This window comes from Chiloscyllium plagiosum, unplaced genomic scaffold (assembly GCF_037043375.1).
Source record: "Chiloscyllium plagiosum isolate Xiang-an unplaced genomic scaffold, Cpla_swu_hap1 HiC_scaffold_7, whole genome shotgun sequence".
Lineage (NCBI taxonomy): Eukaryota > Metazoa > Chordata > Chondrichthyes > Orectolobiformes > Hemiscylliidae > Chiloscyllium > Chiloscyllium plagiosum.
The window spans coordinates 66,822,115-66,848,960 of record NW_028270145.1 but is presented as its reverse complement, the minus strand read 5'-3'; the positions used below and the strand labels follow the sequence as shown (position 1 = coordinate 66,848,960).

The window sequence follows — 26,846 nt, the reverse complement described above, 5'->3', positions numbered from 1 at the left end:
GCAATACTCTCCACTTGTCTGGATGGGTGAAGCTTCATCAACACTCAAGAATCTTGACATTATCAAGGACAAAGCAGCCCACTTGATTGGCATCACATACACAAACATCTATTCCTTCCACTACTGGATACTGAACAGCAGCAGTTTGTATCATCTGCAAGATGCACTGCAGAAACTCCTTTGTATCTGCTGTGTATCTGCTGCCTTTCTCCTACAAGATAGAAGTGATCTTTACTACATTTCAAGAAGGACTAGAATCCACAGTATTTGAAACAAGAGATTTTATTAAGGAGATGTTCACGCTACAAGGCAGCAAGCTGGACAGAGTTGTTCCCCTCCCAAATGGGTTTTGGAGGTGAAATTATTCCCCTAATGGCATTGTGGGTCTACCTATAGCAAATGGACTTAAGTGGTTCAAGAAGGCAGTTCACCAATATTCTAAAAGGCAATTAGAAATGGGCAACACATGCTGTTCCAGTTAGTGACATTCACATCCCATGAGTGAATAAGATGTGAGTTTGACGATTTTCAACCAGCCACAGTGAAGGAAGGGCAACATAGCTCCAAAGCAGATGGTGAGTAGCTTGGAAGGGATCTTGTATGTCATGCATCTGCTCCCTTTGTCCTTCCAACTGATAGATTTTGCCAGTTTGGAAATGTGCTTAAACAAGCTCTTCTACGGGTTCCATGGCTGGTGACATCTGTTGCCACCTAAATCTTGGCTGCCTTGGTCAGTCAAGAGGGATTCCTACCATTGCTGTATTCCCTGGGAAATGGATCTGCCCTGCTTTCCCAGTTGGGCTGAAGGAAAAACTGCAAGGAAGTGTAACCAAACTGTGTGGCCACTCTTCACTCTCCATCTGTATTCAGACACTCCAGGTGAGGGAGCTGCATGTGATGGTTGGTGGGGAACTGGCAAGAGGTCAGAGAATCCATAATGGGAGACAGATGAAAAGAGTACAAATGCAGCTGCAAGACCAAATGTCCAGCAAATTATTGGCAGGCAGAAAATGAGAGCTATCTTTATGCCCTTTAAAAATGGCAGCACGGTGGCACAGTGGTTAGCACTGCTGCCTCACAGCGCCAGAGACCTGGGTTCAATTCCCACCTCAGGTGACTGTGTGGAGTTTGCACATACTCTGTGTCTGCGTGGGTTTCCTCCGGGTGCTCCAGTTTCCTCCCAGGTCCAAAAATGTGCAGGTTAGGTGAATTGGCCATGCTGAATTGCCCGTAGTGTTAGGTGCAGGGGTAAATGCAGGGGAATGGGTCTGGGTGGGTTGCGCTTCGGCAGGTCGGTGTGGGCTTGTTGGGCCAAAGGGCCTGCTTCCACACTGTAAGTAATCTAATCTAAGACCTTCAACCCTCTGAATTCCACTGATATCTTGTCACACCCTGCTGCAAGATCCTTAGGCATGCTATCTTATTAGCTGACCACAAGCTAAAATGATGCTTACTCCACTGAACTTCTACTCCAGAATAGAAGGTTCTATACTGAATTACATACTTGACTGTTCAAATGTAGAATTGAATTGTTGGAAATAATAAACAACTCAAAAGAATTCTTTAAATTCAAGACTGATCAATATTCTACTCCAACAACAAAAATTGGTGTCATAAAATGTCTAGATATAATCAAACTTCTTTTCTATTCCAATTATTAAAGACACATCAGAAAAACGTGAAACCCTGAATAATCTTTCACAAAATGAATCAAAACATCAGCAGTATATGGCTTTTTATTGAGATGAATGCCAGCAGTAATGTGAAATCGGTGTTTTGAAATTAACATGTAATTTTATGAGGAAATATATAAAAGGAATATAGTTATCATTTTAAATTATTGCAAAAAATCAAATGTTCTGAAATAGTTTTTCCTTTTAGGTGCAGTATGTAAATTATTTATAATCTGAATAAAGCTGGAATTTTCTTCTTAGATGCAATGTATTGTCCAGTTTCAGAAATAGCAAACTCTGATGTCTTTACCTGGCTCTCACTAAAACAGTTTCTCTTTATGTTGCCAGAATCACTGAACACAAACATTTCACAATGTAAAGAAGCAGAATGATTTTGTTATGCACAATTCACTTTGAGTTAAAAGTGTGCAATTGTTTGGAAAATACGAACTCATCCGGAAGAGTAAAAATCAAATATTACTAAGTGATTTACCTAAAACCTTTCAAATCAGGTGGAAAACAAAGTTTAAAAAAAAGGATGATTCAACAATTGGTAATCCAAAATGTCAGAGAAAGGAGGATGACAACAGCACAAATTGTGTTTTTTTTAATGGAAGTGACGATGTTCTTACCCATGTTGCCCAATCATCCCTTTGATTATATAAAGGGATCAAATCTTGGTCAACATGCAGGTAAGCTTCAAAACACCTTGGAGAAAGGGAAACTTTGGCTTCTTCAGAAGGTTTATTCAGATTTCAGGTGATTCACGAAAAGGTAAGAATGAATTTACAAGCCTGGGGAGAATATGCATTTGAATGGAGGAAGGCATTTGCAAAACTATTCTCAATTGGTTTTGTGAATTATTTACTTCTCAAAGTTGTACTATTACATTACTTTAGAAATGCTTGGTTCAAGTCTGTACCTTACTATGCCCTACTGTAAACAGGTATGGGTTCTATTATCAAAAGGATTGCTTTACTTGCAGTCCCCCTCTTTGTAGCAGACTTATTGGCAATAAGGTTTTATTTACTTGGTTTATTTGGTTAATCCACTGTACTGTCCCTTGGATGTTTGTTTAATTGATCTTTCTTATCTAGTTTGTTAAGCAGACTTATAATGCCACTTTCTGTCATTCACGTCTGTTCTAATTTTTGTATTAATGAAAATTGGAGTTTCACATTTCCTGTGCCTATTTCTGTTATGCTGTTTTTAATTAAATTGGTCAAATTACTTTCACAGGTTTGAGAGAATGGGGAATAAAGGAAATTGGTAATAAGGCAGACACACAAGATTAGGGCAACTGTTCATGTAGAATATAAATAGAAAGATGGATAGTTGGGATTAGTAATCTGTTTCTGTGTTATAATTCCTACATAACTCAATACAATTTTTAACAGTTTTCTGTGAACCTTTCTGAAACCTTTACTCATACTTTAGCTTGTTGGTTGTATAAATTGGTGAAAGCAGAAATATGCAATCTATACTTAAATTCTGCATGTTATGTGCAGGAGAATAAAATGAAAGGTGTTGGTTCCGTTGCCATTTTGCTGCTTTTGATACTAGTGCAAAACAGTTGTCAAAATCCAGTGAAGGATACAGAAGAAACATCAAGGTAGGAAATAAACCTCAAAATTGAACTGTGACAGTTAATATATTTACATACATTGCAACCTTGCTGAATACTCACTTCTTTAAATTGAACATTGTAGTAAATTGACCATTATTACAAATCTGAAAAATGTGTTGCTGGAAAAGGTCAGGCAGCATCCAAGGTGCCGGAGAATTGAAGTTTCGGGCATAAGCCCTTCTTCAGGAATGAGGAAGGTGTGCCAAGCAGGCTAAGACAAATCCCATACTACAGTTCATTATATCCACGTAAATTGCATTCCACAAGTTGACCACCTGTTCAGAAAGTCAAGCACATTTTCACTACAGAATATATAAAATAGAAAATATACATCCACTAAAAGCTAAGTTTCATTATTGTTGTATATTATTGCTCAGATGGTTGTTGATAACCCTGCTGTTGTTGCATGTAAGAAGTAAAGTTATGCATATCACATATCCACTATAGTTCTGAATTTTCAATCATTCAGGCAGCAGTTAAAGTAAGTATAAGTTTAACCACGTTAAAACAAGGTCTGGGATGCTTGTCTCTAAGCCTGGTAATCTAATGGATAAGAAGCCAAGTAACTCAGTGCTTTTTGAGCTTATATAATTTATTCTTCTTCCTTATTGATTTTTGTATGTTGAAGGCTTGTTTATTATTTATGTTGCTTTATTAATGGATAGCTGGAACAATATCTGTTTGCACTGATAGCTTAAGAACTGTATGTATTAATGAGGTCAGAGATTTGAATATTATGGCCCAAATGCTTCCTTTTTCACATTACATTCAGCATAAATCAAATTTATGAAATCTTTAACAGTAGTTTAAGAAACATAGTGCTGGAAAATCACCCGCACCCTAAACTGACCAAGCATATAATCTAAGTAATGAGTTCGACAGGCTTCTGCTGACCACATCCCTGATGTACAATTAATAGAAACTCTTAAAGTGATGTACCTATTTAGGCATAAAGGCATTAGTAGGCATGTTTCTAATTTACTAAAAAATTGTCCAATGCACACCAATGAAACTAGCATAATTTCCCAAAAACATGTTAATTGACTTAAAATTGGTGCATTAACTAAAATGCTTATTTTTGTGGTAAACCAATTTTTAGCTAAACCACTACAACTGCAGCTGATTACCACTCTTAAGTAGATTAATGAACATTTCTTAATGCAAAGAAAATTCAAAACTATTCTGTCCAATTGCACTGGTTCATAGGAAATTTTACATTTGTGATGATGTAAGTGTGTTTGAATGTAAATATAAACCATAACTTAAGGAAACTAGTACAGCTTGAAGCACAATTTACATTGTGATTGTTTGGTGTATTCAAAAAAATGCTATTCCAATATGGCACCCTAATCAAACACTGCGAAATTTTGCAAATACAAAGTTAAATAAATGATTAGTCTTTTTCTTTTCGTAGTGTTGTTAAGGTAGGAATATTAAATTTAAAATAAGCTTCTCCAGTTAAACAGATGTAGTAACATACAGCTACGCATTTCCAAGCAGTATATTGGAAAAACAATCGATTCCATTGGAGGATGTGAAACGGCACTCTGAAGGCACATTCACCAGTGATTACAGTAAATATATGGATAATAGACGTGCTAAGGACTTCGTACAATGGCTGATGAGCACAAAACGGAATGGGTAAACTATTTTCTATAAAGATTTGTCAAGACTTTCATTGAAAAATGCTTTCGTTTTCTAATCTATTGGATGAAAACAGCTCCTTCAGATTTCTGTCAGTACTCTTAAACTCTAAAGTTTTGAATGTGCATCTTTCTTTTATTTTATTTACTCACAGGACATGGGCATCTCTGGTTAAGCCACTTTTTCTGTCCATCTCTAATTGTCCAGAGGACAGTTAAGAGTCAGTCACATTGCTGTGGGTCTGGAGTCATATGTAGCCCAGACCAAGTAAGAATGGCAGACCTACATAGAACATAGAACAATACAGCACAGAACAGGCCCTTTGGCCCACGATGTTGTGCCAAACACTTGTCCTAGCTTAAGCACCTATCCAATTGCCGCTTAAAGGTCACCAATGATTCTGACTCTGCCACTCCCACAGGCAGCGCATTCCATGCCCCCACCACTCTCTGGGTAAAGAACCTACCCCTGACATCCCCCCTATACCTTCCACCCTTCACCTTAAATTTATGTCCCCTTGTAACACTCTGTTGTACCCGGGGAAAAAGTCTCTGACTGTCTACTCTATCTATTCCCCTGATCATCTTATAAACCTCTATCAAGTCACCCCTCATCCTTCTCCGTTCCAATGAGAAAAGGCCTAGCACTCTCAACCTATCCTTGTACGACCTATTCTCCATTCCAGGCAACATCCTGGTAAATCTCCTCTGCACCCTCTCCAAAGCTTCCACATCTTTCCTAAAATGAGGCAACCAGAACTGCACACCATACTCCAAATGTGGCCTTACCAAGATCCTGTACAGCTGCAACATCACCTCACGACTCTTGAATTCAATCCCTCTGCTAATGAACGCTAATACACCATAGGCCTTCTTACAAGCTCTATCCAGCTGAGTGGCAACTTTCAAAGATCTATGAATATAGACCCCAAGATCCCTCTGCTCCTCCACCTTACTAAGAACCCTACCGTTAACCCTGTATTCCGCATTCGTATTTATCCTTCCAAAATGGACAACCTCACACTTGACCCCTCACCTCCTTCCCTAAAGGACACTAGTGAACCGGATGGGTTGTTCTGCAAATCCGAAATGATTTTGTGGCCAACATTGATCGAAATAATTCCAAGGAATGGAATTCCAGATTTTTATTGAATTCAAATTCCACCGTCTGCCTTGGCAGGAATTGAAACTAGGCCCCGGGAACATTCACTGAGTTTCTGGATTAATAGTCTAGTGATTATACCAATTAGTCATTGCCATCTCATATCCTTCGTAATTGAAATCTGATCCACACTGAACAGTTTTACTAGATCAATTTCATTGATTTCCTTAAATATTTTGGAAACTTCAACTGTTCCCTTTTTTAAAAAGTTAGATAACATTAATTCAGTTTCCATGATAATTTAAAATTCTAATATTCTAATATTCTAATGTTCAATTTTCCTGCCTCTGCAGTTATCTAAGGAAGAAGTATACCCATTTGTTCTCTCCATATATGCTGACTGAAATGCACAATGTGTACAGCATTTGCTACCTTTGTTTTACAATGTCCAACTTCTGAAATTCATTGTTTGCTTTCTTCTTTGCACTCAATGCACATAAAATTTAATACTTCTATTATTTTTTGAAAAGCAAAGCTACACATTGGACTGTAAACTTCAGAATTATCAATCCTAAGCACTTCAATCTACTGCAGTTTCATTAGCCCTTCTATCAGTAATATTTCACTATTGTACGGCTTGGTATCTAGCATTAGTAACTGAGTTAGCCAAAAGATTTGCATTACTAATCATCAACTTTATTAATGGAAGTCAGCTTTTAAAGTATTCTCCTTATAATTTTTCCTGACTTGAAAAGCTCTTGTTCATGATTTCTGTCTGATATAAGCCAATTTTCCATTTACTGCTAGTTAACTCTGTGATATTAATATTACAAATCTAATTCAGCGTCAAGGGGCCAATTAGAGCTATGTTTACTTTTTTAATTTGCAATAATCACACTCTGGAAACTACAAATATGATATTATTTATTAGGAAAGAACTTCTGTAGTGTTACTTATACGATTTAATTTACATTTAACAGGGACAAAACCAAGAGGCATGCTGAAGGAACTTACACAAGTGATGTAGATTCTCTTTCTGACTACTTCAAAGCAAAACGCTTTGTTGATTCACTTAAAAGTTACAGCAAGCGTCAAAGTGGGTAAGCTACACAAACATTCGAGATTCAATGACTTAATCTTGTAAAAATGAAACATTTAGCTCAGAGAAAGGTGCTGCTTTCACTCATCATCCTTATTGGTAAATCACTACACAATAATTAACTTCCATTATCATAGCATGTGATAGATTATGTTACATGTAAGTTGTAACCATGTAAAGGTTTATGCATTATTAATTTTAGTATGTCAGGATGTCAATGACTAACATAAAGTTTAGTGTTAACAAAATTTATATGACATGCTAACATCATTGTAGATATTCTGGATTATATAAAGAGAAATGCTGTTGACATTTAGCAGGGGCATTTCCAAGAGACATGTTGAACCGACCAGACACACAGAAAGAAGTTACGCGAATGATATAACATCTTATCTAGAGGAGAAGGCAGCAAAGGACTTTATTAACTGGCTAATAAAGGGACGTGGCAGAAGAGAGTGAGTGTTTCAAATGATTTTCAATTAGCTATTTTTTTACTGAGCACTTGCACCATTGTTTAGTAATTATGTTTGAAACATTTTATACCAAATATATTGAATAGGAACAGTAAATCACTTTTCAATTACTTTGTAAATAATGTATCTTCATTTATGCCTCCAAGTAAATTGCCAACAGTGTTGTTTCATTGTTAAGTAGGAGATATCATCACGCATTATCATCATGAAATCATTAGAACAATTATTACTTACAGATAAAAATATGCTGAAGCAGGAATTGTATTGCATAATTTAAGTTATTGTTGCTCTTATGCTACTGGCTATGCTGCTGATCTAAGTTTGCATTATTATGACTAAAAGGCTATTCATTTCATGAGAGCTAAACTATTTTTTATCCAATTGATTATTTGAGTTCTAAAGGTTTTTCTATATCTTTAGATTTCCAGAAGATGAAATTTTGAATGAAGTGATTCCTGATGAATTGGACAGAAGACATGCTGATGGTACCTTCACCAGTGAAATTAATATCGTTTTGGACACCATTGCTGCCAAGGAGTTTTTGAACTGGCTCTTAAACTCCAAAACTGTTGAAGCAAGGTAAGAAGTAAGAAATTACTGGAAACCAGATCCAATAAATGTACAACAAATACTCAATAGGTCCACCAACTTTGTTTTTCAGTCATGTGATTCCAATGGGTTAGCCAATAAGATCATATTACACATAATATAATGCAGTTCTCTCACATGAGCTATCTGTTAACCAGGAAAAAGAAATTGGAAGCATTACGTGACATTTAGGATAGTTTTGTGCTTCACTTTACATGGCACTAATTTTCACTTCCACTTCTTGGAAGGTAAACTGACAGAACACATATTGCTTGTTGCTGAATGCACAAAAATGTAATATCCTTTGATTTCAATTTCAAAGGTTAAAATTATCTCATTAAAATTGAATAGATGCTGCTTGTGAAAGAGACCCCTTAATACTTCCTTCTTTTAAAACTTGCAATGCTTTTATCAGTTAACGTGTAATGCCAAAATTTTATGACTGTTGAAATGAACAAAATGCAATAGCAAATTCGTAATCTGACGCCATGATTATTGTTACAGCAATTACCTATGCTCAGGGTTACTGAGTTTTAAGAGGTTATTACCAAATTAATTAAGTTTTTATTTAAATGGCTTAATTTGGAATCCATTGACATGTGCATAACTTGCCTAAATAGCTGTTCTTATCTTTTAAACTCTCATTATGATAAAATTTCCAAGTGAGAAAAGGCAATTCCATGTAATTGTGCTTCTATATCTTAGTGGAAAACTGAAATCCAAACAGGAAATACTGGATAACGAGGAGTCAGAATCAGAATGCAAAAGGTGGTTAACATTGCAAGTTCAGTCCAATTCTAACAACACTGGGTTTTGAATTCTTGTTTACAGTCCTCATGATTTGATTTTTACCAAACTGGAGCACACAGATTTGTCAATTTTAAAAGGTTAGAAGCTATATCCAGATTGCACTGTACTTACTACTTGATTTGGACAATATTTTCCATGAGTCTATATGCACCTTAATTTCACAAGTATCATTATGCAAAGAATCTAACTGCTGCTCTCTCCCCAGGAACTCTGAAATAGAATTCTTCAACGAGTACGAGTAAAGGAAGCAACTGATTTCAACTTAACATTTTGTCTTGCAACATTGCCCACATGTTGATAAAATATTTACAGCTTTTTGTTCTGCAAATGACACAGAATGTTATATGAAGCCATAATGCTTTGCATGCAAAAGAATTGACTCAAAATGTAATGTGCTGTTTTGAAGTAGGATTTGAAGTAAATAAATGTTAACAAAAGAATGCTTAAAGTGACTAGTATGAGAGCTATAGCATTATCTCAACAATTCTGTATGGCACAAAATACCAAAACCTGTTTAGACTTATTCCAGCAAATTATGTTTTCTATAAGCTAATTTGTATTTATTTGAATGAATAATAGTAATCACTATTTCTTTAAGACCTTCTGTTCAGATAGAAATGTCTTTAAAAATTTAAGCCTGATGTCCCAGTTTGAAATAAAGCATGTTTTAAACTATTAACTAATGCAAAACTGCTAAGGCATAAATAATAAGCATGAATAAAGCTTTTTATGACACTGAATCTGAAGTTCAGTTTTACAGACCTTTCATTGCATCAAGTTCAGGGGACAAAAATCAGAAACTGCAGCTTAATGTTGAGTTTTAAATTAGGTACTTAGAGTCAAACAAAACCAGATACTTAACATAATTGGATTAGCTATTAATAACATCACAGACATAATTCATTGTGCACCATTTAATACATTCAAATTTAAAAAAACATTGTTTATAGACATAAAAAAAGACACCCACACATTATATAATCATGCAAAATAAACATACTTCCCATATAACATACAATTAACAGGACATGGGGAAAATTAATCAGAGCTCATGCTGTACTACATTCTAGACCCATGGTGCCTCTGGTGAAGGCAATGATTCAACCATGAAATTGAATTCCAAGAAAAGAACTTTCAAAGATCATGTTGTGAAATCCCAGTCCTCTCAAATCCAACGGTCTCAACATTGAACAATCTTCTGGCCATACGGCAATGAGAAACGGTCTCTAAATCTTACAACGTAACGTTGAGGGCCTGTTGGCTGCCGAGTGAGATTTCCTTTGGATCAAGGAATGGGAAACATAGGAAGTCACAAATAAGTTCCTTGTGACAAATTCCATTTATCACCTGTCAGCTTTGAGCTACCACATCAAGAGTGGACCTTACTAAATAAGTTCAGGACAAGCCAGGTCCCAATGCAGCCAATCTCCGCTGCTGGAGTCTCAATAAGCATCAAGTGCATTTGAGGAGAGAGACAAACAATGCTGCCTATTATTACCCCAAAATGCCCCCCCCCTTACAGGTTAAGTGTTAGATTAATCATCATAAATATAGCAAATGCAAAGACTACCACTTGGCTTTCGGGATCTGCATTCACTAAATACAGACCACAATAAACTGAATACCAAGAAATCTGACTGACTATTAAACTCAAGTATCTAACTTAGTTTACAAGAAATGGAATCAAATTGCACATGGACTCCCCAGTGGTGTTCCTGGGATGCCAGAAATGATTGAATTGGCCAGCAGCCGTCTGAAAAGGATTAATTTCTCTCATGTCAGTGTTGGAAGTCTTGCCGCCAGTGAAATCCAAGTACATAATCATCAAAATCTTGTACAGAGATGAAAAGAATAGTAGAATGTTGGTCTTTATCTTAAGGAGATTACAATTAATAAAAAAGAGAGGAAGATAGTGTTCAATTGTCACAGAAGGTAAAACTAGTGTAACTGGTGAATGAGACATTCTGACTCTGACTCATTTGGTATATTGCAAACTGAGGTCCAAGCCAGCATGTTCATTTCCAAAAATTAATGTTTTAATTGAGTTATCCCTATGGGGTGTAAAGCTTGATCAGACCTCATTGAGAAAACTTCATCCATCATACCTCAGAAAGGACATACTGCCATGGTGAAGATACAGCTCAAATTCTTGAAAATGTTTCTCAGGTTTGGTGAGTCAAATGTTGGGGTCACACAACTTTCATAAATTTGTCTCGTATTTTCTTGAACACCAAGGTTTGAAAGGTGATCTGACAAAATACTTAAAGGATTGGAAATGTTAAAAAGACAGAAAAATTATTTTCTCTGGTAAGGCAATCAAGAATGAAGGAATATATTTTTAAACTTAGAAAAAGAGTATTCAAGAGAAACATCAAGAAGTACTATTTTATGAAAATGGGTGCAGAAATTTGAAGATACCTTTATAAAAAAAACCTAGATGCTAAAGCCATGACAACTTGGTGTAGGATGTGGTTCAGCTGGGAGTACTCTTGTGCCTGAATTGTAATGTTGTCGGTTCACATTCCTCCTACAGGGCTTGAGCTCAAAAGTCAAAACCTGGCATATGGAGGGAGTGCTGCACTATTGAAGATCTCAATCTATTGATGAAATGATAAACCAAGGCCCTATCTAAATTCTTACTTGACTGGAAAAAGAAAAGTGGCGTTTTATCCCCTCTAACCCAACATCACATCAAAGATTATGAGGATTTATGCCATGCAAATAGCTGCTAGATTTCTTACATCACAAGTGACATCACCTCAAATTTACCTGCCATATCATTTAACACATACACCAAGCTAGGAAGCTTGCCACAGCTGTCAGCAGGGTTCAATCCAATCAAGAGCGTTAGTGTTCACACAGGAGATCTGGGCACATTCAGTCAAGTGCAGCCTCCAGAAACAGTCCCGCCCCTGCTTAGGGCAGTCACAGTCAGGATCCTCTTTTCATAAAGGGATGAAGAGCCAAATGATGGGCAATACATCACCCATTCTTTCTGCTATACTGTGGTCTGTTTTGCTCCTGGAATTAAAAAAGGCAGATATTGAAGAAGATGAAAGTGAGTGGCGCAACTATTAATATTGTTCATGACTTTTGAGAAGATTTGTAGCTCATGTTAAGGTTTTGGCTGTAAGTTTGCTTGCTGCACTGGAAGATTTAGTTTCAGATCTTTTGTCGCCATACTAGGTAACATCATCAGTGAGCCCCCAGTGAAGCGCTGATGTTATGTCCCAGTTTCTATTTACATAATCCTATTCTATAAATAGAAAGTAGGACATAACTTCACTAGAGGCTCACTGTTGATGTTACCTAGTATGGTAATGAACTGTCTGAAAATGAACCTTCCAGCTCAGTGAGCAAACTTACATTAATATTGTGTAGGTTGTAAGGTTTCCCAAGGAAGGGCAGCGCAGAAGGCATGCAGGGTTAGGGGTGTAGAAGTTTAGAGTGGATGAAGGTTAGTGCAGAACATAAAGCATAGAATAGTGAAAGGGGTAGAATATAAACCTTAGTGGGAGGTAGGTCCAGTAGCAGAGATACTATCCCACAGGATAGTAGAATGCATTATCTTGGAAGGTGGTAGAGGCAGGTAACCTCACAACCTTTAGAAAGTACTTGGATCAGCATTTGAAATGTCATAACATTCAAGGCTATAGGCCAAGTGCTGAGAAGCGATAACAGTGTAGATTTAGCACAGTTTTGGCAGTACAGGCTTGATGGGCCAAAAGGCCTCTTCTGTGCTGTACAATTCTATAATTCTATGAAATTGGTCTCCTCTGCACTGGTTAGGCCAACAGCAGAGTGAAGGTGGTGATTTTACTATAAGCTCCAAACAGTTAAAGAGAAACAGAAGTGCAGATATGTTAGCAAATTTCAGAGAAATGCAAGAGTAACAGGGTAGTGTTAGAACAGGATTTCAACTTACACCGTGTGAAAGGGTTAGAGGGAGTGGAATTCTTAAAATACATCCAAGAGCGCTTTTTAAGCAAGTACAGAGCAACCTCGATTATCCGAATATCAATTATCCGAATTTCGGATTATCCGAAGAAGATCTTAAGATCCCAATAGAAACATTACAGCAAAGAGGCGTTCCCAACACTGATCGTGTCTTTTGTTTACAATGATTAAAAATGAACCCAGCTTACTGAAACACTGCCGAGAACAGTCCTGGACATCGATGGGAGCCCAGGCACCGTCTCCAAATGACTGACTGCCTGCCCTCTCCCACTCTCCCCCCACACTTTCCCTGGAGTTCTATACTGGGGTGTATTCTGAACCCCTCTTCCCCAGATAATCTCTCCAACATTGTCCTGTACAGGGAAAAGGTGGAACTTGTCAAAAGGTTGCAGTAAAAAGGTGCGTATGTTTGTGTGTGTGTGTGTGTGTGCTATTTTGAGACTCAACCCCCCCCAAAGGCAGCACCAGTATTACTGCTGGTGTCCAGTCCAGCTGCCTTGGAGGGTGGGGGGGTGGGGGGAAAGGGTCTCACGTGCAGTGTACTACTGCCTAGTCTCCTGAATGGGAACGGACTTAGCAAGTGCCCTCTGTGTCAATCTCATTGAACTGATTGGGTGGGGGGGCTTCAGCAATGCTGCACATCCCTTAAACACAAGTGTATGCTCAGAAACAATGCCTGAGACAGAGAGAGCGAGCAAGGCAGTCAGAGTGAGGAAAAAGGAAACTTCAGAGAACTCCTAGCCCCAGAGGAGAGGCATTGAATCAATTAACCGAATAATCAATTATCCGAACGAAATAGTACCCACCCATCTTGTTTGCATAATTGAGTTCCTCTGTATATAGAAGGCCCTACAAGAGAGTGGCAATCCAGGACTTAATTTTAGGTAATGAAGCCAGGCAGATGGTTGGAGTGAAAGTAAAAAAACATGGAGATCACAGCGGGTTTTTCAGCATCCATGGAGAAAAATGAAGCTAACATTTTCAACTGAAATAATTCTTCATCAGAGATAGAAGTACAAGTAGGTGCATTTTGCAGACAGTGATCATAACTCTTATTAGATTTAAGATTGTTGTGGAAAAGAACAAGGATGGGGCTGAAAACAAGGGCAGGTATACTTTAATAAAATTAGGTATGACTTAACCACAGTGGACTAGGAGCAGATAGGGTAAATTTGTGTCAGCCCAGTGGGATGCATTCAAGAAGGTACAGTAGGAGTACACGGTTAACAAAGAAAATTACAGCACAGGAACAGGCCCTTCTGCCCTCCAAGCCTGCGCCAATCCAAATCGTCTATCCAAACCTGTCACCTAATTTCTAAGGATCAGTATCACTCTGCTCCCTGCCCATTCATGTATCTGTCTAGATACATCTTAAGTAATGCTATTGTGCCTACCTCTACTACCTGCTCAGGGGTTCCAGGCACTCACCACCCTCTGCGTAAAAAACTTGCCATTCATATCTACCTTAAACTTTTCCACTCTCACCTTGAACTCGTGACCCCTAGTAATTGAGTCCCCCACTCTGGGAAAAGCTTCTTGCTATTCACCCTGTCTATACTTCTCATGATTTTGTAGACCTCAGTCAGGTCCCACCACCCCCCCAACCCAACCTTTATTTTTCTAATGAAAATAATCCCAAACTACTCAACCTCTCTTCATAGCTAGCACCTTCCATACCAGGCAACATCCTGGTGAACCTCCTCTGCATCCTGTCCAAAGCATCCATATCCTTTCGGTAATGTGGCAACTAGAAATGTACACAGTAATTCCAAATGTGACCGAACCAAAATCCTATATAACTGTAACATGACCTGCCAACTCTTATACTCAATACCCTATATAATGAAGGAAAGCATGCTGTATGCCTTCTTGACCACTCTATTGACCTATGTTCCCACCTTCAGGGTACACTGAGCCCCAACACCCAGATCTCTCTGTACATCAGTTTTCTTCTAAATGTAAATAGAAGCCCATTTTCTTCTAAATGTAAATAGATCCTATCCCTCAGTATCTTCTCCAGCAGCTTCCCTATCGCTGACACCTGGCTCACCAGTCTACAATTACATGAATTATCTCTGCTTCCCTTCTTAAACAAGGGGACATTAGTAATTCTCCAGTCCTCCAGGACCCGTGTTCAAGCATGCTGCAGATACCTGTTAAGGCCCCAGCTATTTCCTCTCTTGCTTCCCTCAATAAACTGGAATAGATCCCATCTGAGCTGATAGTTGGCCTTCCTCCAATTTAGCACTCCACCTATAGGGCCATTCTCATCTTTGTCTATGAGTATTCTAAGATTTATGGAATTGTGATCACTATTCCCAAAGTAATGCCCTACTGAAATTTCAACCAACTGGCCGCACTCATTCCCCAACATCAGGTCCAGTATGGCCCCTTCCCGAGTTATACTATTTATATACTGCTCTATAAAATCCTCCAGGATGCTCCTTACAAATTCTGCCCCATCTAGACCTCTAAAACTAAGTGAATCCCAGTCAATGTTGAGAAAATGAAAATCTCCCATCATCACCACCACCATGTTGCTCCTATACCTTTGCCTAATCTGTTTACATATTAGCACCTCTATCTTATGCTCCCTGTTGGGAGTCCTATAGTACAGCCCCAATATTGTTATCACACCTTTCCTCTTTCTGAGCTCTGCACATATTGCCTCACTGTTCGAGTTCTCCATAGTGCCCTCCTTCAGCACCGCTGTGATATCCTCTTTGACCAGAAATGCAACTTCTCTACCCCTTTTATTTCAATTTCTATCCTGCCTCAAGCATCTATATCCTGGGCTATTCAGTTGCCAATTATGCCTTTCCCTCAACCAAGTCTTAGTAATAGCAATACCATCATACTCCCAGGTACTAATCTAAGGCCTAAATTCATCTGCCTTACCTACTACATTTCTCACATAAAAACAAATGCAACTCAGATCACATGTTCCAATACAGACAAAAGGTGAGACAACAAATCCCAATACCTCTGGATATCAAGGGATATACAGGTTTGAACAAAGAGAAATAGGGAGGCTTATGACAGAACTGAGGACTCAAAACATCAGTTGGGTACTACCTTTTGGAAGACATGTCAACTCTTTTCATCCACAGCAAATGCAGCACAATCTGTATTCCAACAGGACACTGAGCTACACATTTTTTTTATTCACTAATGGGACTTGAAAAGTTTGACTCTGCAGCATTTATTACTTTGCCTGAGAGGTGGTGAGCTGCTTTCTTGAACTGCAGCAGTTCATGTACTATAGGTAGACCCATAACGCTGTTAACTTTTTTGACCCAACAACATTGAAGGAACTATAACATATTTCCAAGTCAGGATGGTGAGTGGCTTCAAGGGAACTTGTAGTTAGTGGTGTTGCTAAGTATCTGCTGCCCTTGTCCTTCTAGATGGGAATGGTGGTGGGTTTGGAAGGAACTAAAGATCTTTAGTGAAGTCTTGCAGATAGTTTAACGCACCTTGGCCACAAGACACAAACCATCATCTCTGGAGACTGTATACTGTCATGAAGATTTTTTTACCCTAAAGTAATCAACAATTCAATTGGGCTGCGATGTACACAGATCATAGGAACAGGCGATTGGCCATTAAAACTACAGTTCAAGGGTTAAGCTTACATTGTCGAGCGTTAATTTTAAGACCCCGTTTGAGGAAATCCACCATGCGCTCCTTGTCAATTTCCGAACCATCTCCCCAGAAAATTGTCGGCTCTGCCTGGAAGCCCTAATTACAAATAAATGTGCTCTTTGGCGTCCCACTCAAGTTTTTTTTAAAAAATCAATCTTTAAAGCAAAATAAATCATGCTGGCGGGGGAGACACACCTGCAAATGCATCCAAATTACTTACTCCATCCCTCCCTGCCTTGCCTTTCAGGCTAGGAAGGTGGAGACACCGTCATCTGCAGGATTGATACGTGAAAGACAAATGCCAGCCCAGGAAGGAGCCCAGGCCTGTGCCGTGAAGTCACAATCGGTGGCCCAGCCGTCACAAGGCGATGAAAACTCAAGCGGTGGCCCTCCGGGTGTTAAATTAAGGGGAGGAAGCAGTGGGAAGGGGGCTACAGGCACATGGACTATAATCCCGCCAGGCATGCTGTTAGCTTCGTCCGGCCACTCACTCGGCTGAGGGTTGGCAAGCAGAAAACCATCTTCGCCGGCACCTATAAAATCTGCAAACTTGCTGCCAACGTGCCTGACCTTGTGGTCTACGAGGGCGTGGACCGGCCCATCCCTGATGTGGAACATTTCCATGGAGTCCTGCTCTTCGCTGACATTTCAGGTAAAAGCAGCAAGAGCAGTGCGGACAGGTGGGAGGGTCTGTGAACCACACTGAAAGCGAACTTTTTATCTCTTTCTCTCTCTGACTGTCAGGATTCACCAGTCTCACTGAGATATACACACTGAACAGCAAGAAAGGCAGTGGAGCTGACCACCTGACCAGGACACTCAATGGATACATCTCAGAGATTGTGGACCGTGAGTAGAGATGAATTTGTGAGAGATGTCTAGATCACTACTGGCTGGGAAAATCAATAAAGACCATTATTAATATTCTTAGCTCTGCCCTATGTTTTGAACAAGGCAGCAGAATTTTAGTAGTTGTTGATTTTCTCCCCTGTCATTTTACATTTAAGATTGCACGCTGCTGTCATTGCAAAGCATTGGCTTCTTTCCCTGACCCGAAACCAACACCAGAGAAATACAAGAAGGGTGGGATACTACTGCACCAGGTTGCTGGAATAAGTAACTCTCCGATTTGTGCGTAGACAAAGAAGATAGACGAAGAAGGTAGACAAGGCATATAGACAAGGAAAATTGAGCAGGGAAGGTTAGAAAAATAGAAAATAGGCCATTCAGCCCTGCGTGCCTACACCACTATTCAATATGATCATGGCCGATCATGCAATCTCAGTAGCCCATTCCTGCTTTCTCTTCATACCCGGTGATCCCTCTAGCTACAAGGTCACATCCAGTTCCCTCTTGAATATATCTAAAGAACTGCCACCAACAGCTTTCTGTGATAGAGAATTACATAGGTTCACAACTCTAACTGAAGAAATTCTTCCTCATCTCGGTCCTGAATGGCTTATCTCTTATTCTTAAATTGTGACCCCTAGTTCAGGACTTCCACAACATTAGGAACATTCTTCCCAAATCCAACTTGTCCCATCAGGAGTTTATATATTTCTATGAGATCCCCTCTCATTAATCTACATTCCAGTGAGTACAAGTCCAGTTGATCCAGTCTTTTTTCATATGTCAGTCCTGCCATCTCAGGAATCCGTCTGCGTTGGACTCCCTCAATAGCAAGAATGTCCTTCCTCAGACAAGAAGACCAGAACTGCACACAATGCTCTAGTGTGGCCTCACCAAAACCCTGTATAACTGTAGCAAGCCATCCCTACTCCAAAACTCAAATTCTTTTGCTATGAAAGCCATATGTCATTAGCTTTCCTCTCCATCTGCTGCATCTGTATGCCAACCTTGAACAACTGTTCCACCATGTCACCCAGGTCTCATTGCACTTCACCATTTCCTAAACTACCACTATTCAGATAATAATTTGCCTTCCTGCTTTCTCCACCCAAATGGATAACCTTACATTTATCCACATTATATTGCATTTACCAAATATTTGCTGACTCAGCCAACTTGTCTAAATCTGCAACCTCTTAGGATTCTCCTCAAAGCACACATTGCCACCCAGCCTGGTGTCCTTTGCAAATTTGGAGATATTGCATTCAATTTCTTCATTCAAATGGTTAATATATATTGATGGAGAAAATTTATTGTTGATGCAGCTGAAGATGCACATCCTAGGACATTACCTCGAGGAATCCTGCAGTGATGTCCTGGGCTGAGATTATTGATCTTTAACAACTACAATCTTCCTTCTTTTGCGTTAATGTGACTCCAACTAGCAGATAGTTTCCCGATTCCCATTGACTCCTATTTTTCTAGGACTCCTTAATGTCATTCTTGGTCAAATGCTACCTTGATATCAAGAGCGGTCAGTTTTGTATATCAGGGCTTCAACAGATTTATCAACGGATATAAAATATGACTGTTTCCTTCAGTATGCTCTGTGACATTTCAATGGCATGACTGCATTGTGCCTGTTATCATCTTGTGCATGCAGCAGCCTTAGCAATATCATAAGCGCTCAGGTCCTGGACCTTCCTGTGGCTTACCACTTCAACACACAATCCTGCTCCCATGCCCACATGTCTGTCCTTGGCCTGCTGCAATGTTCCAGTGAAGCTCAACGCAAACTGGAGGAACAGCATCTCATCTTCCGATTAGGCACGTTACAGACTGCCGGTCTGTGAGAAACAAAACTCACATATTAATAAATTTCAGTCTGAGTCAAATTCTGAAGCAGTGAATTTTATTGATACGTACTTGCAAGAACGGTTGCCTAACCCGATCTGAGGGTTACATTCTGATTTTTGCTGTTCAGCTGCGTCTCTCGGTCCCCCCCTTTCACCCCATTGGTTACTTCTGCTGTAGCGAGTAGCCTATCACAAGCTCCAGCTTCACTCCACCTTTGTCTAGCTTCCCTCCACCTCTGTTTACTTCTCCCATTACTCTAAGCCTGATGCCCTTTACTCTTATTTATCTCATTCCTTATATGTGACTATCCTGGCATAGTTTGCTGTCTTCGTGCGATCATCCTGCCAAACTAAATTCCATCTTTGGCCACATCCCTCCGGTGACGGGCATACTATTCTCCTGTTACTGGTACATCCCGCTACATGGTCACTCTGCCCTATTAATCATAGATAATTTTACCTGTTTTCGCTTCTTCTGTTTTCCAATGCCTGGTACATCCTGCTACACGGTTGCTCTGCCCTATTAGTCAAAGATAATTCTACCTGTTTTCGCTTCTCACTATTTAGTATTGGCATGCAGACTAATTTTATAAGGTAAGCTTTTGCGGAAGCAACACCTGTTCCCTTATTCTGCACAATTTTAACCCTATACCTTACACGGTCTCAACATTGAATTCAACAACTTCAGATAATTTTATTTCATTTATCTTTTTTTTCACTGTTCTGTACCTCTTATTTCTTGATTGTCTCTCTTTCTCTCGCTCCCCACTATCTCATCACCTTTTTCTCTCCTCTTCCCCCTTTGCTACCCTCCTCCCCTGTTTTCCATTTTGCCTCTGCTTCACCCCTCCCCCCCATCCCCCACATCCCCCACATCCCCCACATATTTTGTCACACAGCACTGGCTTCAGCCTTGGTCATTCACAGCTCCTAATCTCCCTATAATCTCTCTGTGCACTGTCATTATCACCTCTTTATTGCTACCTTTGCTTCTTCTCTCAGCCTCGTATAAATACCTCCCTATTTCTCCCCCTTTTTTAAGCTTTGACAAAGGGTCAGTTAGACTCGAAACGTCGGCTGTTTTCTCTCCTTACAGATGCTGCCAGACCTGCTGAGATTTTCCAGCATTTTCTCTTTTGGCTTCAGATTCCAGCATCCGTAGTAATTTGCTTTAATCATAAGCGCTTAACCCTGTCCAAAAGTCCTACATGATTCTGAAATATGACAACTAATTTAGTGGATAGTCACACAATGCACACATTGTGGTAGCTTTCACGACATCAAACTGTGACACTGTAAACTTCAAAACTTTAATAACTGTTCAGGGATTGAAAGAATCAGCAATAATTATTTCTGGAATAAACTGTTTCTTGAGATGAAAAGGACATGGAGAAACTGTTTCAAAGGAACTGAAAGCAACATGCCAATGAACCATCCGCGGGAAGAAGGAGATGAAGCAACATAAACAAGCTGTTTCCTGGGAGAGAGAAAGTAACACTGCTTGATAACCTGCTGCCTCATAACAAAAGTGCAGAATGAGGTGTCCTGAAGTAAAAGTGTGAATTGCAGGGAAGTTGAGTTTTAAACAGGCAGTTAATATCGAATGTAACAAGGAACAGGGAAGCTGTTCCTATAAGAAGGCGAGCTACAGAAGTGTAATCAATGTTATGGATGAATGGATCAATAGGATCATCAATAATATCATATCAGAATCTTCACAGGACAGAAGAACCAATAGACATTCGACTTTAGGATTCTTTAATAGCAGAACTCCAGAGAACAACATGGTACAAGGATCAAAACCTGGACATTCCGAGATCGACGCTGTTGGTTGGAATCATAGTTAGATTCCGCCTTTAATCCGGGGAATAGCTAACTGGGTTGTGAGGCTTAACTTGATTACTTGAGGGTCTTATTTAGTTTGCTACATACAAGAAAATGAAAGTAATTTCTTCAGTATTAGATTGTCTGTGAGATTTATTAACAAGTAACTGAATTTAGGGTAGCATGTGGTAAGGTTCAGACAACAGAACACTGATATTCATGAAAAGCTAATATCAGAAGAAGATTAGCTGATGATTCATTGAATAAAGCTTTTCCTATTGTAAAATTTACATATATTGGTATAACATGAGAAAAAAGCACATGGATGATCATGAAGAAAAACTTCGGGATTTTTCATTCCAACAGCATCAGATCTTTACAAGCATGAAAACAATTTAAGGTTAAACATGGAAAACAGTATATTGACAAGGAATTAAGCCCGTGTTTCACATCTGGTTGAGGAAATGCTTCACCTAGCTATCTCTCTCTCTCTATGAAGCCTCCATTTGATAAAAACTCAATTTCTTCCAGAAGGAGCCTGCTCAATTGCTCAATTGCCAGCTACTGTAGCCTCAGTGCATAGGGATTGGTGTCAAATGTATTTCATCAATTGATTCTTATACCGGTGGTAACTCTGGCTATCTGTAGAATTGGACAGCAATCTCTCTCTGTTTTTGTCTATTTCTAAGAATGCAATTTTTGCAGATAATTTAGAAAAGAAATCATGGTTTTCAGATGATATTTTAATCCATTTTAACTTATTTAAAAGAAGCCACAATTCAGAAAATAATCTCACCTTTCATATAGTAATATAAACTTTAAATTATATATAATGTATAGTTTAGATCCATCCAGTTTAAATTTATTTCACTTCCCTAATAACTAAATAATTCTGAACAAGTGTAATTTCATTTAGATATTCTTCGAGCAGGGGGAGACGTTGTGAACTATGCAGGTAAGAAGTTGTAAATTGATATTCTGCAATGCAATTAATATTTAATTTGAAAAGATGCAAAACAAAGTAATAGTTTAGCACGATGTATGACCATTTTCTTTCCCACAGGCGATGCAATGTTGGCACTATGGAGAGAGCGAAGGAAAGAACTGAGTGAAATTCTCACATTAGCTGTAAAATGTAGTCTAAATATCCAGGATAAATGTGATAACAAGGAAACCGAAGTAGGAGTCAAGCTCAGAGTAAAAATAGGTAATTGCGTTCATCAGCAGCTTTTGTAATCTTGTCCTATTCAATTTATGTATTGCAGTGAATTTGGAATTATGTGTTCAAACAAACACCAACATGCTATTTATTATTAAATCAGATTCATAAGCACAAAATATTTTTGTCAATACTTGAGCTTGATTTTTGTACTCTTAGTTCTTAAACTATGTTTGATTTAACTATGTATGTTACTTTTTGTTTATGAAGGTAAATCAGTTAGTTTCAAAAATGCAAAGAGAATTTTCCATTAAGACCATAAGACTTTGGAGCAGAATTCAGCCAGGATGCCCATTGAGACTTCTTCATCATTCAGTCATGGCTGATATGTTTCTCGACTTCGTTATCCTGCCTTCTCCCTATAACCCTTGACCCCCTGAAGAATCAAGAACCTATCTATCTCTGTCTTAAATACACTCAATGACATTCCCTCCACAGCCCTCTGCAGCAATAAGTTCCACAGATTGTAGTAGCAATTGATTATAATTAATCTTTCAGGTCATTTTGATTTTCCTCTGCAAGGTAACATAATTAGTTGTCCCAATTTTTAAGAACTTCCTTATTATCCATTTCAATTTGAGGAGCGTCAAATTCAGAATCATCTTGATTTGGTTCTCCACTCTGAGTTGTAACCAGTTCCACTTTCATCTTTTGGTTTTGTTCCCTATCAAAATACCTGATGAATACTTTAACATGAAACACTCTGTAACTTTTCTTCTGTCTGGTGTACTTATCAAATAATTCACCTCGCTCAATTTCCTTTCTATTTGATAAGGCCCACTGAACCTTGCATTTATTGATTCACTTACCATTGGGACTAACAATAACACTTTATCTCCACTAAAAGTTACAAGGTTTTGATCTCTTGGCTGCTTCTTGTTTCATCACGTACTCTGTTACTTTTTAAATGTTGGTTAGTCAACTCACCCACTCTATTTAGTCTCTTCCTAAAATTTGTCCAAACATGTAGTCTCTGAGATCTGACTCACCAATTCCTCCTCAATTAATTTCATTGGCCCTCTCACTTCATGCTCTAAAAATAATTCAAATGATATTTAGTTGATTCATTAGGTGTATCCCTAAATATAAAAAAGTACAAATAGAATTCCTTTTTCCTAATCCTCTGGATAGTCTTAACTTTTAAGTCCTCAACATGATCTTTAAAGCTTGATGACACTGTTCTTATTCTCCCTGCAATTCTGGATGGTACATGGGAGTTTGATTTTTTTATTGCTGTATGTATTTTCCTTGATTAATTTTGATGTAAAATCTGATCCCATATCTGATTGTATCTCTATGGATAGTCTGTATCTAGTAAAAAAAATTGTCACTCTTCTGTAATCCTTTTAGTTGTACTACTGCATCATGGAATGGCCTCTGAAAATCTTATAGGTACATCCATTATAGTTAACAAATATTAATTCCCATTTTTTTGTTTTAGGTAGGGATCCTACATAATCAGTTAAGACTCTTGTAAAAGGTTCCTCAAATGCTGGAAGAGGAATCTTAAGGGTGCTAGCCTTATCACTGCTTGAGGTTTTCCTACTACCTGACAGGTGTGACATGACTGGCAAAATTCATATACATCTTTATGAAGTCCAGGCCAATAAAAATGATTTGGTATTTTTGCTTCAGTTTTCCTTACTTCCAAGTGACCTCATACTGGTAATTCATGTGCAACTCGCAACACCTCCTTTCTATAAACCACCAGTCATACAACTTGAAGAACTTCTGCCCATTTCTCATCTGCCTGTATATATGATAGTCTCAATTTCCTCATCAAGACTTCATTTTTAAGATAGTAACATTCCAGGATACACTCACATTCTTTTTCTGTATACGTCTTTTTATACAACTGCTTTAGCTTTTCCTCTTTCTATTGTAATTCAGCTAACTTCTTGGAACAAAAGATACCTACTTTTCTTGCTTTTTCTTAATCATTTAATCAAACATAGTTTCTGATAATTGAACTCCAACTTCTTGATCTTTACTCTTTGATTTCTCCTTTTTAACTTGTGGCTTTGTGGCCTTGTTACCACACAGTCAAGACAAATCCCAGGATATACTTCCTGAAACACCACAGTTCTCTGATTTTCCACTAGCTTTTCAACCACAGTAAGAATCACTCCCATTGGTGATCCAGCTGTATTGTTGCTGAGGATAAACTGTATTTCCAGGACTGAGAATTCCTCTATTACTCCTGCCACCACTTTGTCACTTCTCACCAGACGCTCCAACCTCACTTTGTACAGTGGAACACTACTGTCCTCATCATTAATTACCACCTTTTCTGTATTACTCCTTCTGAATTATATATCTCTTCATATCTCACCATCAAAGATGGACTTATTCCCCATCACTTAAAATCTTAATTTATCTTCCTACTCCTTCTGTCATACATGAGTACGCCTTATCCACACAGGTAAATTGTTCAAAGAGTGCTTTCTTCTCAACCAACCGGGCTGTACGGTTTTTAGCTTCCAGTGTGATTTCCTTTACTATTTTAACAAAACCCACTGGCTTATCCTGTTTTCCCACACGCATCTTCCCAGTGCTTTTTCTAAACCAGCAATACTGTAACTTCACGTGTCTTACTTTATCACAGTAACATCTGAACTTTTTCACTTCTCTCTCCCTCTCATGGGTTTCCTTTTTACCCTGTGGTAAACTACCTTTACTTTCTTCAATGGGATCTCATTTTCCCTTACTATCCGGAGATTTCTCTTTTCTTCAATTTCCATCTCTCACAGATTGAAATTGATGCTGGAACTCAAATGTTGATTTAAGAACTAGTTTGTATCATCTGCCATTTCAGCTGCTATCCTTGCAATCTTAACTCGGTTCTTCCACGAGTTCTCATTACATCAGGAAATGAAGTTCAGTGGTTAGCACTGCTGCCTCACAGCGCCAGGGACTATTGTGGAGAAAATATAGAGAATCACCAGGAGACGCAGAGAGTTCTTCAAGAAGTAGGTCTTTTATTTGCAAACAAAAAACTGACACTGAGGAAGCAGATTCTTGAATGCCCACGAACACAGGTCCGTGGATTTTTATATTTTTTTTATCATGTTTCTATTAGCTTATCAGCTTGTCCAATTATATTAATCAAAGTACCTCACTCTGGCTACACAATAAACCAGTGATGTTAGTTCCCATTATCTCGTTAGTTATACATTCAACTTAATGTTATTCTAATGTCACGGTTAGATATTTATTGCTAACTGTGCGACAGTGATCTTCAATTCCAGACTAACCTGTCATGATAGATATTTAGCTATTCCATCTGTTACAATAGTCTCCTGTCTCAAACTGATTCTACTAAGTATTAATTAGATATTTTAATGTCATGCCCCAAATATTTATTGTCCCAAACCTGTCATAATAACACTTAACAGAGAAACTTGCTTTATTACCCTGTGTTATCTCGTCACACCATCATGACCTTTCAGCCTTAAACTTACTCTGCTAATTGGTGTAAGAATGTTCCACTATGGTTATCCCATCCTGCCACAGAACACAGATTGCCAGTGGTCTTCATGCTTTAACCCTTCCCATGATTTCATGTTCTTTATTTTCCATAGGACCTGAGTTCGATTCCAGACTCAGGCGACTTCGTGGAGTTTGCACATTTTCCCTGTGTCTGTATGTGTTTCTTCCAGGTGCTCCAGTTTCTTCCCACAATCCAAAGTTGTGCAGGCTGGATGAATTGGTCAAGCTAAATTGCCCTTAGTGCTAGGTGCATTAGTCAGGGATAAATGTAGGGAATGGGTCTGGATGGGTTACCCTTCAGTGTGAACATGTTGGGCTAAAGGGCCTGTTTCCACATTACAGGGATTCTCCTGAAGTTTTGAACTCTTCCAAATACCATTCTCTCTAAGAGTGTCATACCTTTAATCTATTTTCACTGCCTTTATCTACCTATTAAAGTTGCTTTGTTTGGTTCTTTCATACTCTGTGTAAATTTGACCAGGTTCTGTCCTTAGATTCCTGAAACTAAGTTGTTTGTAGGCTTCTGGCAGCATTTCATATGCAGTAAAGATGTTTTTTTTCACCTCATCATAATCTCTAGAAACCTCCTGTGATAGTGATGCAAAAACTTTACTACCAACTTTGTTTGACTCAACAATACCCACATGGTCACCGGCCTTTTCATTTGTTAACCACTTTGTCAAATGAAATGAAAAAGGCTTTGACACCCATCTCCTCCAAACCTAGGCAATGCTGGACATATTTAAGCAAATCCCTATCAGGCTTTGGCTATGATGGGATTGTTCTCTATCTTTGTCCTCATCATTAATCCCATCTTTTACCTCTACCTCTGCCATTTGAAGTTGACTTTCACTTTTCAGTTCCACCTTCAGGTGTTCAAAAATTGTCACTTTCTTCCTTTCTTCTTTCTCTTTAGCCATTCTTCTGCAAGGGCTATTCTTTCTTTCTCTTTTGCTTTCAATCATAACTCAAATGGTTTTATTTCCTTTTCA

At 38.6% G+C, this 26,846-nt stretch overlaps 2 protein-coding genes across 3 annotated transcripts in view; both read left to right on the top strand.

Moving 5' to 3' along the window:
- Nucleotides 1-2,305: 2,305 nt before the first annotated feature.
- On the top strand, nucleotides 2,306-9,755 carry LOC122552028 (pro-glucagon-like). 2 transcript variants are annotated; one of them, XM_043694584.2, is made up of 7 exons: nucleotides 2,306-2,447; nucleotides 3,182-3,285; nucleotides 4,798-4,941; nucleotides 7,026-7,145; nucleotides 7,462-7,599; nucleotides 8,038-8,196; nucleotides 9,221-9,755. In XM_043694584.2, the coding sequence occupies exons 2-7, from the start codon at nucleotides 3,191-3,193 to the stop codon at nucleotides 9,255-9,257; spliced, it is 693 nt and encodes a 230-aa protein (XP_043550519.1). In that variant the 5' UTR covers nucleotides 2,306-2,447; nucleotides 3,182-3,190; the 3' UTR covers nucleotides 9,258-9,755. The 2 variants fall into 2 exon arrangements, with proteins under 2 accessions (XP_043550519.1, XP_043550521.1); XM_043694586.2 differs by having other exon boundaries at nucleotides 2,307-2,447; nucleotides 4,801-4,941.
- A 7,071-nt stretch (nucleotides 9,756-16,826) lies between these two features.
- LOC122551928 (adenylate cyclase type 10-like) overlaps nucleotides 16,827-26,846 on the top strand; it is a 193,270-nt gene continuing 183,250 nt past the window's right edge. The window contains exons 1-4 of the mRNA XM_087988568.1: nucleotides 16,827-17,269; nucleotides 17,362-17,466; nucleotides 22,063-22,101; nucleotides 22,210-22,353. Coding sequence (XP_087844694.1) covers nucleotides 17,059-17,269; nucleotides 17,362-17,466; nucleotides 22,063-22,101; nucleotides 22,210-22,353 — 499 coding nt within the window. The 5' untranslated portion in view covers nucleotides 16,827-17,058. The remainder of the gene's footprint in view (nucleotides 17,270-17,361; nucleotides 17,467-22,062; nucleotides 22,102-22,209; nucleotides 22,354-26,846) is intronic.